General features: G+C 41.8%; 1 protein-coding gene across 9 annotated transcripts in view; it reads left to right on the top strand.

Annotated features, from left to right (window-relative positions):
- usp32 (ubiquitin specific peptidase 32) overlaps nucleotides 1-14,658 on the top strand; it is a 150,581-nt gene that overhangs the window by 70,849 nt on the left and 65,074 nt on the right. For all 9 annotated transcript variants that reach the window (XR_009768958.1, XM_061682538.1, XM_061682537.1 and 6 more), the window contains 3 exons: nucleotides 57-131; nucleotides 13,021-13,159; nucleotides 13,255-13,360. Coding sequence is in view for 8 of the 9 variants with exons in the window: in XM_061682538.1 (XP_061538522.1) it covers nucleotides 57-131; nucleotides 13,021-13,159; nucleotides 13,255-13,360 (320 nt within the window). In the remaining variant the exon portion in view is untranslated. The remainder of the gene's footprint in view (nucleotides 1-56; nucleotides 132-13,020; nucleotides 13,160-13,254; nucleotides 13,361-14,658) is intronic.

Below are 14,658 nucleotides of genomic sequence, written 5' to 3' on the forward strand. Positions count from 1 at the left end.
ATTTTGTATGTGGTCAAATGAGTGGTTAATGGAAATGTATTTATCCTTCACCATAGTCAGGAACAAAGACATGAGCTGGCCTGAAGAGATGTCTTTGATTACCAACAGCAGTAAGATGGAAAGACATAAAGGTAAGCAAACTTATTTTCTATCACAATTCAAGGGATTACCAGTTACTCCAGTACAAATCATGCCAAATTCATAAAACATAGAGATGCCAAGTGTTGTCATTTCTATATTTGTTCCTATGGTCATATATATATATATTTCCAAAGGTCCTATTGACATGGAATTTTCACCAGATGTGGGGAACAACCCAAGTACTCCATACATACAGAGAAAGTAGAACAAATAAGATCAGAAATTAAGAAATTAATTAAATTAATTAAAATGACGCAGGGAAAAAGTATTGAACACGCCATCGATGTACGAAAGCCTTTGTTTGTCTCTCGCTCTCGTACAATGCAGAGGCTTTTTTGCTTGCTCTGCTTGCTTCGCTTCTGTTTACATTTTTTCTTGCTGATAAGCTTGTTTTTGTAGAAGAAAATAGAAGCAGCGACTCCTGGATATTTTTAAACCTGTGGGACTGTACTTTTTTTTTTTATAGATACAGTCAGTTGTTTCTATAGTCCAATATTTTCTGATACCATCGCACCATTACGTGAGCGTGGCCTGCTAATTAGCACAACCCTGCTATTAGGAACAAGACCAGCAATCAAGATGCCTCCCTTTTCCACTGAGGACTATCACGGACTGCTGCAGAGGATGTCAATCCTGGAAGCAAAAATCCACCGTCTTGAAGTGTATGTAAATGGACAGTCGGGGAATGAAACCACTCTTGCGATGTCTCAAAATGGTGAGCATAAGTGTGCTAACAGACATCCACTTATCTCAACAAAGAAAACGGATGTGGACTGTGGAAATGGTAATGACCATCCACCAGTTCTCCCTGGAATTTACTGGGAGCAAAGCCAAAAGATATGGGACAACATCTAAAAGGGAGGACACAACACCAGCAGAATACCGAGGAATCCGGCTTGCCTGCGTTGCGGGCTGCTTCAACCCCGGTGAGCGGCCGTGGTCGGTCACGACCGCAAAGGGCAAGAAAGAAGGACACGAGTGAATGCAAAACATTGACATCAGATTTACAAATAGATTTGAGACACTTTTACAAGACCCTGGCCAAGAATGCTCATCCCCCACCACCACTGAAAGGTATGAAACTTAATCATACAAGAAAGAAATGGCACCCCAAACGTTAATAGTTGGTGATGGAGCTGTCAAGGATGTGAAACGTTTTTGCAGTGAGAAGTACGCCAAAGTACTGTGTTTTACCAATGACATTGTGTGTGATATCTCCAAAAAAAATCCTGGAGATCACTATTCGGCACGCAACTGTGAAATATGTCATTATACACACAGGGGCCCTGGATGTTCTCAAGCAGCAATCAGAGGTACTGAAGCGAGATTTCATTGATCGCCTCACAAAAGTGCAATGTTTGGATGCTGAGGTTTTTATTAGTGGACCTCTCCCACTTGTACGATTTGGAGATTGGAGATGAATGTTTCTATAGCGGCACGGTGGTCGACTGGTTACAGCGTCTGCTTCAATCCCCGGCCCCGCCTGTGTGGAGTTTGCATGTTCTCCCGGTGCCTGCGTGCGTTTTCTCCTGGCACTCCGGTTTCCTCCCACATCCCAAAAACATGCATGGTAGTTGATTGATGACTCTAAATTGCCCGTAGGTGTGATTGTGAATGCGAATGGTTGTTTGTTTATATGTGCCCTGCGATTGGCTGGCAACCAGTTCACGGTCTTGTGAGGATAAGCGGCTTGGAAAATGGATAGATACATGTAAATATCAGATAAAGATAAACCAAAATGCAATTTTATTTAAGCTGCCCGATGATAGCTGGGATAGGCTCCAACGCTCCCGCGACCCTTGTGGGGGTAAGCGGCTCAGATAATGGATGGATGGATGTTTCTCTCGGCTCAGTCAATTAAATAAGTGGCTCAAAGAAGTGTGTACTGCACTATCCGTGAGTTTCATTGACAATTTTTGCGTTTTTTGGGAGCGAAGACATCTTTACAACGGTTTCTGTCTAAATAGACGAGGGGTTAAGTTATTGGCGACCAATATTTTTTACTGTGTATGTCATTCAGCGGCCCCAAAAGAAAACACTGGCTTTGGTGACACGGCTGAAGGACAAAAAGATGCAGTTTTTCCCAAACAATCGGAGGAACAGGAGATAAGGCGACACGAGGCGCAGATGGATTCATCAGCATCATCCAAACAATCGGCAAATGACAAATGAGATGAGCCAGCACTTGGAATCTCCCACACCCCTCCCTACCCCATTGGAGCAAAGCCCAACGCAAAACTCAATCTCTACTAGCCTAAATTCTCTGCTCGGTGTGACGGAGAGGATCAAGAGAATTGTCAATATTGGAATCCAACCCACACCACACCAAGATCTTCCTCCCATCCCTCCTCGCCTGAAACCACCGTCCACTAAGATGCGAAGGGCCCCTCCTCCACCCATGAAGAACCTTATCTGCGAATCTGACTGATATCTGGGGGGTCTTTTCCAGAATAAGTCAGACCCCTGTAGAGATCAGGCATTTCTCATCCCTGGAGTTACAAGGGACAGAAAGTTGGTCAAAGAAATATGGCACAAAAAAAGTACAACTACAAACTTAGTGAGGATAAAACGTGAATCTATGAAACCATTGACTCCAGTTATCTCTGCGAGCCTAGCTCTTTTCAATATCAGGTCACTGGTTAATAAATCAATGTTCATTAATGACATCATTACAACTTATGATCTGGACTTTTGTTACTAAATGAAACATGGTTAACAGAAAGTAGCTGTAATACCAATTTAAATGAGGCAACAGCAGCAAATATTTATTTTATGAATAGTATTATTCATTTATGTCGAATAGTGAAAAAAGGCGGTGGTATTGCTGTTATTTTTAAGTCATTATTTTCAATGGAAAGAAATGATACTGGGTGATTTTAGCTCTTTTGCTCTTTTGAATATATTTTTTAGTTAAAGGTGACCCAAAGGTTATTGTTTTAATAATTTATAGGCCTCCAAGATACAAAAGAACATTTATGGAGGACTTTTCAAAACTGGTGTCAGTTATTTGTACTGTCTCCAACTATTTTGTCATAACGGGAGACTTTAACATTCATGTTGACAATAACATGGGAAAGAAAATCGAAAGAACTCTCTCCTATACTAGACGCATTTGACCTCTCTCAACATATTAAGAGTCCAACCCACACTCAAGGTCACACTCAAGGATGTTGAAATTCTATCAATTGACATTAAGGATATGGCTATTTCTGACCATTTTTGTGTATTAAGAAAAGGTACATAAATGAGAGTACCGCCACTAAGTTTATGGAGACCATTGCTGTGCCACAAACTGGGAATGCTGAGACTGTTGATGAACTTTTGGATAATTTCACCTGTAAAATCTCAAATGTCATGAATGCTCTCGCGCCTTATTAAGACAATCTTGAGGCGACCAGGAACACTGTGGAGGAGCACAATGATGGTAAAGACCTCAAAATCAAAGTGTAGGAAAGCAGAACGTAAGTGGAGAAAGACTAAAGTCCAAATTCACTATGACCTCTGTAGACAAAGCCTTTGTAATTTTAACCAAGAATTAGTCAGGGCTAGACAGCAACACTTTTCTGAAATCACCTGTAAGAACTTCAACAATACTCGCACTCTGTTTGCTGTGGTTGACAAGCTCACAACCCCCCGAATCAGATAGCTCCTAACAGCAGATAAATGCAATGAATTAGTTTATTGTTGTGGAAAAAAATACAATCCATCAGGTTAAATATGAGCACAAATCACAAATGACATCTGAAGCCACCCAGGAAAAACTCTATGACCATGTCAGAATTTTATACAGTTGACCAAAAAACAACAGCTGAAACCATCAACGAGCTGTCTTGACTCAATACCATCTGACTTTTTCAAAGCTGTTGCAAAGTCTGTGCTAGCTGATTTGCAGCAAATAATCAATTGCTCACCTAAGTCAGATGAGTTTTCTGAAGCTCTTTATGTAGCTGGCATTAAGCCTCTGCTAAAAAAAAAAAGCAAACATGGTGAAGCAGCTTTTAGCTACTATGCTGCACACAAATGGAATAAGTTGCCAACAGAAGTGACATCAGCCCCAAGTGTGCATGTTTTAAGTCCAGGTTAAAAACTCTTCTTTTTCCCGATGCTTTTTAGAGCATTTCCACTTTTAAATGATATTTCTTGCACTGTACGCTGTTCTAATTGTATTTTTATTTGTTTTCTCTTTGTTCTAAATGTTTGTTTTTCAATGCTTTTAATCATGTAAAGCACATTGAGTTACCTTGTGTATGAAATGCGCTATATAAATTTGCTTTGCTTTGCTTTAGTAGATGATCAGTGTCTGACACTCAGTTCAAAACATTATTGACACGTAAAATTTGGGCTGATTTCTTCACAGTATTCAATTTTTTTGATTTCCTGATTTTGTGGGTTTTATGAGCTGGAAGCCCAAATTATGTAAAAATAGCTTCAATATGCCTCCTGTATGGAGAAACAAGCCTCATGCATTGCTCTGGAGTGAGTTTGGCCCATTCCTCCACACAAGCCGTCTTCAAATCTTGAAGGTTCCGTGGGCTTTTTTTATGGACCTTGAGTTTCAGTTCTTTCCATAGATCTTTGATTGCATTCAAGTCAGGTGATTGGCTGGGCCATTCTAGCAGCTTTATTTGTTTTCTTTCAGAATCAGAATCATCATTATTTGCCAAGTATGACCGAAAAACACACAAGGAATTTGTCTCCGGTAATTGGAGCCGCTCTAGTACGACAACAGACAATCAATTGACAGGGAACACTTGTTAAATAAATTGTGCAAGTTATTATTTATTTGCTGGCTTGCATTGGTATTGTGGATGATTTTGATGGTTGCTTGCTGACCGTGGGGGAAAGGAAGATGTCTCTCCTTCGGGAAGATGACTCAGCGGGAATCGTCAGAGAGGGGCGCCTTGACCAAGGACACGTGGCCGGGTGTTGGTCTCGTGTCTTCACCTTGAAACCCTCCCCTTACTGTATTATGTCTTGTAACTTAGATACCTCCCTATTTCAAATAAATACAGGAGCAATGGGGGAGATTGTTTCGAGCGTGATAGGAGACTGTAATTGAACAATCTCCCATACATCCTCCTCATGACCAAAAAGAATAGCTAGATCCAACAACACTTTGGAGACATAAAGACATTGACAAAATAATGGCACAGTATGGCCATTCGTCGAGCAGTCCCACCTCCACCTTAAATTCATCTGTCACACCTACAGCACACCTTCGTACATGTCCTGTATTATTCTAACATACGTCTCTGCCACTCCAGACGTCCGCAGGCACTACCACAGTTCCTCTCTGGGTTCTCTGTCATAGGCTTTCTCTAGCTCTACAAAGACACAATGTAGCGCCTTCTGACCTTCTCTGTACTTTTCCATCAACATCCTCAAGGCAAATAATGCATCTGTGGTACTCTATTTCTACGCATGAAACCATACTGTTGCTCGCAAATACTCACTTCTGTCCTGAGTCTAACCTCCACTATTCTTTCCCATAACTTCATTGAGTGGCTCATCAACTTTATTCCTCTATAGGTCCCACACTATATATTTTTTTTTAAAATATTTTGAAAAACTTTGAAACCAATTGAGAGTTTCCTTGGCAGTTTTGGATCATTGTCCTGCTGAAATGTCCAACCTCATTGCATTTTCATCGTCGTCGTAGATGGCAGCGGATTTTTGTCACGGTAAATTTGCCATCCATCCTTCCTTCAATAATGTGAAGCTTACCAAAACCGTTTGCTGAAAAGCAGCCCCACACCATCATGTTCCCACCCGCGAACGTCACTGTTGGTATGGTGTTTTTAGGGTGATGTTCAGGGCCATTTCTCCTCCAAACGTAGTATGCCTTATGGCATCCAAACAGTTAAATTTTGCTCTCATTCTGTATTCTCATCAGACTATATTCTGCCAGTATTTAAAGGTCAGGTAAAAAAATATCTTGATAACTCGAGAACCCCTTTACAAACCACATCTGCCATTTCAAAGTGATTATATAGCAGTTATACAGCAGTTAAATCAAGAAATATGATGCAGAATGCGCCTTCTGCGTTTTGCATCTAGCGCCTTCCAGTCTTCGGCTCTAACCGGCACTGTGACATATCACTAGCCAAACAAGCCTGTTCATTCGGCATTGTGTGCTGTTGTTCCCGTCCGTGTATATTTGTCATCGTATGTTTGAACGATGTCACGATTGTTTGTTGCGTGGCATTTGGTTGTACAAATGGTTCAGGCAGTGGCAAGAGCTTCTTTGGCTTTCCGAGTGCAAAAGGAATACGTGACCAATGGATCGGGAAAGTCAATCGACAGGGGAAGAAATGTGGTCAGCTACGGGTGTCGAGCAAGCATTGCAAACTCTGTAGTGATCACTTTGAACTGGCATTTTTGAGAAAGACTTAGCGGAAAGCATTGGATACACAGGTGTAGTTAGGCAGAGGCTGAAACCAGCTGCGTTGCCAACTATATTTCCTACGGCCATCGGGACCTCAACCACCAGCAAGAGAACTAAATCTCGCAGCTCCTATGGTGCAGCGGCGAAGCGGCACAGACGAGATGAGGATTTCCTTGTTTATACCTACGACTCTATTATGGTTATTATTCACTGGGCGGTAGGAAAAAAAGACCCACGCAGTACTTTTCAGAACTGTCGTCTGTACTTTTGCCTATATGATAAGCCAACAGACATGGCAAATACTTTCTGTGCGGCCTGTTCTAAAGCTACTCGAGCGAGTAGCACACAATATAGAGGAATACTGCCTACCATGTAAAAATGTGTCACTTAAACATACATGAATATATAACACGTACCTGTATAGTCGTGCTCAAAAATATTGGTACCTCTAGGGGTGCCATTATTTCTAGCCATGACTGTATAAAAAGACATATTTATGACATACCGTCACATCGACCCAGTGGCCAACCTTTTTCTGTTGTACAGCTGCTACTTGGCTGCTCGTCGTCGTCACTGTCAGGTTCCGACCTCCTGTTCGACTCAAACGTACGGTTTGACGACGTCAATTGCAACGTCACTTCCGGTAGCCCTTGCTGTGGAGAGAGTCACCACAACCCGGTGTCTTGAGCTTCGGGCATGTTCGGGGAGTGCTCAGTATGCGTAATAAAACCTCATTTTTTGGTAAACTATAGTTGACAACTTGCTGGAAGTGACTTGCATGTATTACATAACATAAACAATGAAAATATTAATTTTAACTGACCCTGTAATATCTATGTCTGACCTTGAACAGTCTTGTCCAAATGTTGTTCAGCAAACTTTAAACGAGCTTTGACATGCTTTTTTTCAGCAATTGGGATCTTGCGTGGTGAGCGTGCATACAGGCCATGTCGGCGGAGTGCATTACTCACTATTTTCCGTGTGACAACAGCACCTTCTAATTCCTGGTCTTTTTGAAGCTCTCCACAGGTGGACCTTGGCTCTTGGACAACTCTTCTGATTATTCTTTGCACTCCCTCTGTCAGAAATCTTGCGAGGATCCCCTGATCGAGGCAAATTTATGGTGTTATGATTGCTTTTCCACTTACGTATTGTGACCCCAACCGTGCTCACTGGAACATTCAGAAGCTTAGATATGAGCCTGTAACCAATGGCATTATGTTTTGCAACAATAAGTTTGCGATGGTCTTGAGAGAGCTGTTTGCTCTTACTCATCATGAGATGTATCCTGACTCACACCTTGGCAATGACACCTTTTTGTAGGCCATCAATTAGGACTGAACCAAGTAATATTCATTAGCACTGACAAGGGTCTGGATTGCTGTTTGATTATTGATAGATTTTAGGAGTTGTCTTGGCTTTCCATGCCTTTTTGCACCTCCCTTCATGTGTTCAATACTTTTTCCCTGTATCATTTCCCATTATTACACGCACCTTAATTACTGGTCTTATTTGTTCTACTTTCTTTGTATGCATGGATTACTTGGGTTGTTCCCAACATTTGGTGAACATTTCATGTCAATAGCACCTTTGGAAATATATTTAGTGAGAAAAATGGTGACGTGTTAAATACTTATTTCAATCTGTGTGTGTGTGTGTGGATGTATATATATATATATATATATATATATATATATATATATATATATATATATATATATATATATATATATATATATATATATATCTACAGTGCCACCAGAAAGTATTCATACCCCTTCAATTTTGACATTTTGCTATTAGACATTTTCTAAAGCTGATTTGAGTATAGGTTTCTGGAGTATAGTTTGTAGTTATCAAATAGTTATATATAGTTAGTATAGTTGTCAAACATCGATATAAAACATCCCATAATGACAAAGTAAAAACATATTTTGTCAACATTCAAACATAATAGTAACATAAATATTCACGCCCTTTGCAATGACACTCAGACTTAAACTCAGGTGCATCTGATTTCCACTAATCATCCTTGAGATGCTTCTACAACTTGAATGGAGTCGACCTTTGGTAAATTCAGTTTATTGTACATCATTTGGAATGGCACACATCTGTCTATATAAGGTCTCATCGTTGGCAGTGCATATCAGAGTAGAAGAAAAGCAATGCAGTTTAAGGAATTGTCAGAAGACCTCCGAGACTCGATTGTGTCAAGGCACAAATCTGGGGAAGGATAAAGAGTTTTAAAAGCATTAAAGGTCCCAAAAAGCACTGTGGTCTCGGTTATTCGGAAATGGAAGAAGTTTGGAACCACCGGGACCCTTCCTAGATCTAGCCGTCCGACCAAGCTGAGTAACAGGGGAAGAAGGGCCTTGGTCAGAGGTGTAATCAAGAACCCTGTGGTCACTAAGGCGGCGCTCCAGTCCTTCCTTACAGAGATAGGAGAACCATCCAAAAGGTCAACCATTGCTAACGCACTCCACCAATCAGGCCTCTATGGTAGCGTGGCCAGACAGAAGCCACTTCCCACTAAAATGCACATGGCAGCCCGCTTCGAGTTTCCCAAAAGGCACCTTAAGGGTTCTCAGACCTGCAGAAACAAAATTATCTGGTCCGATGGAACCAAACTAGAACTTTTTGGCCTGTATTGCAAGCATCATATCTGGAGAAGAAGAGGCACTGCTCATCACCTGGCGAACACCATCCCTACTGTAAAGTATGGTGGTGGCAGCATCATGCTGTTGGTCTGTTTCCCTGCTGCAGGAACAGGGCAACTAGTCCGCATAAAGAGTATAAGATGACAGCTGCCAAATATTGAGAAATTCTTCAAGAGAACTTGTTCCAGAGTGCTCTGGAAATCAGACAAGCATGTCGATTCACCTTCCAACCCGACAATGACCCAAAGCACACAGCCAAGATAACAAAGGAGTGGCTCAATGACTTTCACAGGAGCAGCCTGTGAATGTCATTGAGTGGCCCAGCCAAAGCCCGGACTTGAATCCAATCGAACATCTCAGGAAAGACCTAAAAATGGCTGTTCACCGACGCTGGCCATCTAACCTGACTGACCTTGAGAGGATCTGCAGAGAAGAATGGAAGAAAATTGCCCAAAACAGGTGTGCCAAGCTCGTAGAGACATACCCAAGAAGACTTAGGTACCTATTATGTGTAAATGTTTACATTTTTAATACATTTGCACAACGGTCTGAAAATGTTTTTACTTTGTCATGATGAGATATTTGATGTAGATTTTTCTTTTTAAAAGAAAACTATACTCAAATAAGCTTAATAATAAGTCTTTGCCACAGCAAAATGTGGAAAACGTGATGGGGTATGAATACTTTCTGATGGCACTATATATATATATATATATATATATATATATATATATATATATATGCACACACACACACACACAGTGGCTACGGAAAGTATTCAGACCCCCTTAAACTTTTCACGCTTTGTTATATTGCAGCCATTTGCTAAAATCATTAAAGTTAATTTTTGCCCCTCATTAGTGTACACACAGCACCCCATAGTGACAAAAAAACCGGAATTGTTGAAATCTTTGCAGATTTATTAAAAAAGAAAAACTGAAATAGCACACAGCCATAAGTATTCAGACCCTTTGCTGTGACACTCATACATTTAACTTGTGTGCTGTTCACTTCTGATCATCCTTGAGATGATTTTACACCTTCAATGGAGCCCAGCTGTGTTTGATTATACTGATTGGACTTGATTAGGAAAGCCACACATCGGTCTATATGAGACCTTACAGTTCACAGTGCATGTCAGAGCAAATGAGAATCATGAGGTCCAAGGAACTGCCTGAAGAGTGCATAGACAGAATTGTGGTAAGGCACAGATCTGGCCAAGGTTACAAAAAAGTTTCTGGTGCACTGACAGTTTCTAAAAGTACAGTGGCTTCCATAATCCTTAAATGGAAGACGTTTGGGATGCCTAGAACCCTTAGAGCTGGCTGTCCGGCCAAACTGAGCAATCGGGGGAGAAGAACCTTGGTAAGAGAAGTAAAGAAGAACTCAAAGATCACTATAGCTGAGCTCCAGAGATGCCGTCGGGAGATGGGAGAAAGTTCGACCATCATTGCAGCCCTCCACCAGTCGGGGCTTTATGACAGATTGGCTCAACGGAAGACTCTCCTCAGTGCAAGACACATGAAAGCTCGCATGGAGTTTGCTCAAAAAAAAAAAAAAACACCTGAAGGACTCCAAGATGGTGAAAAATAAGATTCTCTGGTCTGATGAGACAAAGATACAACTTTTTGGCCTTAATTGTAAGATGTATGTGTGGATTAAACCAGGCACTGCTCATCACCTGTCCAATACAGTCGCAACAGTGAAGCATAGTCGTGGCAGCGTCATACTGTGTGGGTGTTTTTCAGCTGCAGGGACAGGATGACTGGTTGCAATCGAAAGATGAATGCGGCCAAGTACGGGGATATCCTGGACGATAACCTTCTCCAGAGTGGTCAGGACCACAGAGTGGGCAGAAGATTTACCTTCCAACAAGACAATGACCCTAAGAATCAGAATCATCTTGATTTGCCAAGTATATCCAAAAAATACACACAAGGAATTTATCTCCGGTCATTGGAGCCGCTTGAGTACAACAACAGACAGTCAATTGACAGAGAACACTTTTGAGACATAAAGACATTGACAAAGAAGGGTTGCTAGTTTTCAGAATCAGAATCATCTTTATTTGCCAAGTATGTCCAAAACACACAAGGAATTTGTCTCCGGTAGTTGGAGCCGCTCTAGTACAACAAACAGTCAATTTACAGAACACTTTGGGGACATAAAGACATTGACAAAAAACAATTGTGCAAAAAGATGCAGAGTCCTCTAGCACTTAGAGCATTTCGAATGACTAATATTGCGATAGTCCGGTGCAATGACCATTGTGCAAAGGGCGCTGAGACTTCAAGGAGTGTATGCGGTTTAAAGTGACGAGTAGTGCGATCATCTGGGACAATGTTGATTGTGCAAATGTTGCAGATACTCCTCAGTCAGTGTGCAAATGGAGCAGATGCTACCCTGGCATGAGTGGCCAGTATTGGTCAACAACAGATATGCAAATAGTGCAGCGTGGCGAGACAACTTCAGGGGTTTTACAGCCGGGTGCGCTGAGGTGCAGTCGTTTGTGTAGAGAGAGAAGATCAGCGGAGAGAGGATACAACCTTGGGGCGCCCCAGTGCTGATGCTGCGTGTGGATGAGGTGGCCTCCCCCAGCCTGACCTGCTGTGTCCTGCCCGTCAGAAAGCTGTAAATCTACTGGCAGATGGCAGATGAGACGCTGAGCTGGAGAAGCTTGGTTGAAAGGAGTTCAGGGATGATGGTGTTAAACAGCTTTGAAGTTCCATCTCTGCTTCATTGGTCCACTTTTTCACTGTTTTCACTGTAGGCTTAGCGCATTTAAGTTCTTGCCTGTACGTCGGTATTAAGTGAATTAAGCAGTGATCAGACGAGCCCAGGGCGGCACGAGGTATAGCACGGTATGCGTTTTTTAACGTAGTATAGCAGTGGTCTAAAATGTTATTTTCCCTGGTAGGACAGTCGATGTGCTGCTTGTATTTCGGGAGTTCGTGGTTGAGTTTAGCTTTGTTAAAGTCCCTGAGAATAATGAGGAGTGAGGCCGGGTGTTTTTTTAAAATTTCGTTGACTTGTTCGGCGAGCATTAGCAGTGCGGCGTTCGTGTTAGCTTGAGGCGGAATATAGGCTCCAGTGAGAATGAATGATGCGAACTCACGCGGCGAGTAGAATGGCTTACAGTTCAAAAACAGCGACTCCAAATGCGGGCTGCAGTGTGTGCTGAGCTCCGGAACATCCGTACACCATTTTTCGTTGATATAGAAGCGTATCCCGCCGCCTTTTGTTTTCTCCGATGATTCCATGTCGCGGTCTGCTCGGCTAAGATGGAAGCCGGGAAGCAACCAACGTTCACCATCCAACCTGACCGAACCGGAGAGGATCTGCAAGGAGAAATGGCAGAGGATCCCCAAAATCCAGGTGTAAAAAAATTATTCCCAAAAAGACTCATGGCTGTATTAGCTCAAAAGGGTGCTTCTACTCAATACTGAGCAAAGAGTCGGAATACTTATGGCTCTGTGATATTTCAGTTTTTTTTTTGTTTTTTTTTTTTAAATAAATCTGCAAAAATGTCAACAATTAATTTTTTCTCTGTCAATATGGGGTGCTGTGTCTACATTAATGAAGAAAAAATGAACTTAAATTATTTTAGCAGCCATGGCTGCAATATAACGGAGTGAAAAATTTAAGGGGGTCAGAAGACTTTCCATACCCATTGTCTATACAGATATACGGTATGTATATATTTACACAGACACGCACACACGCAAGCGCATCCTTTTAACGTCTCTTCATAAGCAGTGACGCCGCATTGATGCTCATGATCAAAAAGATCAGCAGCTGCAGAACCATTGCACCCTAAATGTTCTTTATTTTCTGCAGTACCAACAGAGAAGGGGGCCACAGGCCTTAGTAACCTTGGCAACACCTGTTTCATGAATTCTAGTATCCAATGTGTGAGTAATACAAGGCCTCTCACAGACTACTTCATCACCGGGGGACATTTCTATGAGCTTAACAGGTCCCATTTGATTTATTTACAGAGGCATTAATATTAAAATCATTAACCTGTACTTGTCGTTATATTTAACACTCATGCGTTCATTTGTCCAACAGATCCAACCCCATTGGTATGCAAGGTCACATGGCAAAATGTTATGGCGATCTCGTGATGGAGCTGTGGAGTGGGACACAGAAGAATGTGGCTCCTCTCAAACTCAGGGTGAACCTATCTGCCTGAAAAGTTTTCGATACAGTAATGGGGGGTTTTAGTATTATTCATTATATGTAGTGTAGATTTATTTATTATTTATTGTGATATTATTATTTATTTGTTGTTTGTCCCAATGATCCTTGGAGCTAAGCTGTCTGGGGCTTTATGCCCCCAGCAGGGTCAAGTAGGTCCGATGTACAACAACTTTGGAAGATGTTTTCCCTCACCTGGATGCGGGTCGCTGGAACCCCCATCTTGAGTCAGGCCTGTAGGTGGGCCTCACCACCGGTGGAAGGGCCCAAGGGGTTGTGGTGCAGTGTGAGCTGGGTGACAGCCAAAGGCAGTCCCTTCCCCGTCTCCAGAAGCAGGCTCTTGGAACCTGGAAAATCACCTCTCTGGCAGGGAAAGATCCTGAGCTTGGTGTGTGAGGTGGAGTTCTGACTTATATATACAGTGCCGTGAATAAGTATTGGCCCCCTTCTCAAACTCTTAGGGCGTTCCCCACTTTAAGATCCTCAAACAAATGTAAATATCAGAGAAATAAAAACCCAAGTGAACTTAAACTGCTGTTTTTAAATGATTTCATTTATTAAGGGGAAAAAAAATCGAACTTACCTTAGAAAAAGTAATAACCCCGCCCCTCTGTTAAATCATTAGCTATTTGTGGGTAATCACAATTTTGGGCTAATTTTCACTGATCACACCCAAGCCTGATTACCTCCAGACCTGAGTTGGACAAAAGATCTAAAAAAAAAAAATAAAAAAAAAAGCTGCAACAAAATGACACGATCCCAAAAATTCCAGAAGCCTCGAGAAATAAAGTAATTGACAACAGTCAAAGGGTTACAAAAGCCATTTCTAAAGCGTTACGATTCCAGCAAACCATAGGGAGAGCCATTATACTCACATTGAGAGACATGGAACAGTGGTGAACGTTCCCAGGAGTGGCCGGCCTTCCAAGATTGTTACCCCAACAGAACAGCAATGACTCATCCAGGAGGCCACAAAGGAACTCAGGACAACTTTGAAAGAACTGCAGGCCTCCTTTGCCTCAGTTAAGGTCAGTGTTCATGACACAAGTATAAGGAAGAGACTGGGCAAAAATGGCATCCATGGCAGAGTTACAAGGCAAAAACCACTGCTGACCAAAAATAACAGAGAACCTTTGCAAAAAAAACATCTGAATTATTCTCAAGAATTTTGGGAGATTATTATATTGACTGACGAGATGAAAGTTGAGCTCTTTTGGAAGGTGTATGTCTTGTTACATCTGGTTTAATTGTAGTACAGCATTTCAGAAAAAGAAC

This window comes from Phycodurus eques, chromosome 7 (assembly GCF_024500275.1).
Source record: "Phycodurus eques isolate BA_2022a chromosome 7, UOR_Pequ_1.1, whole genome shotgun sequence".
Taxonomy (NCBI): domain Eukaryota; kingdom Metazoa; phylum Chordata; class Actinopteri; order Syngnathiformes; family Syngnathidae; genus Phycodurus; species Phycodurus eques.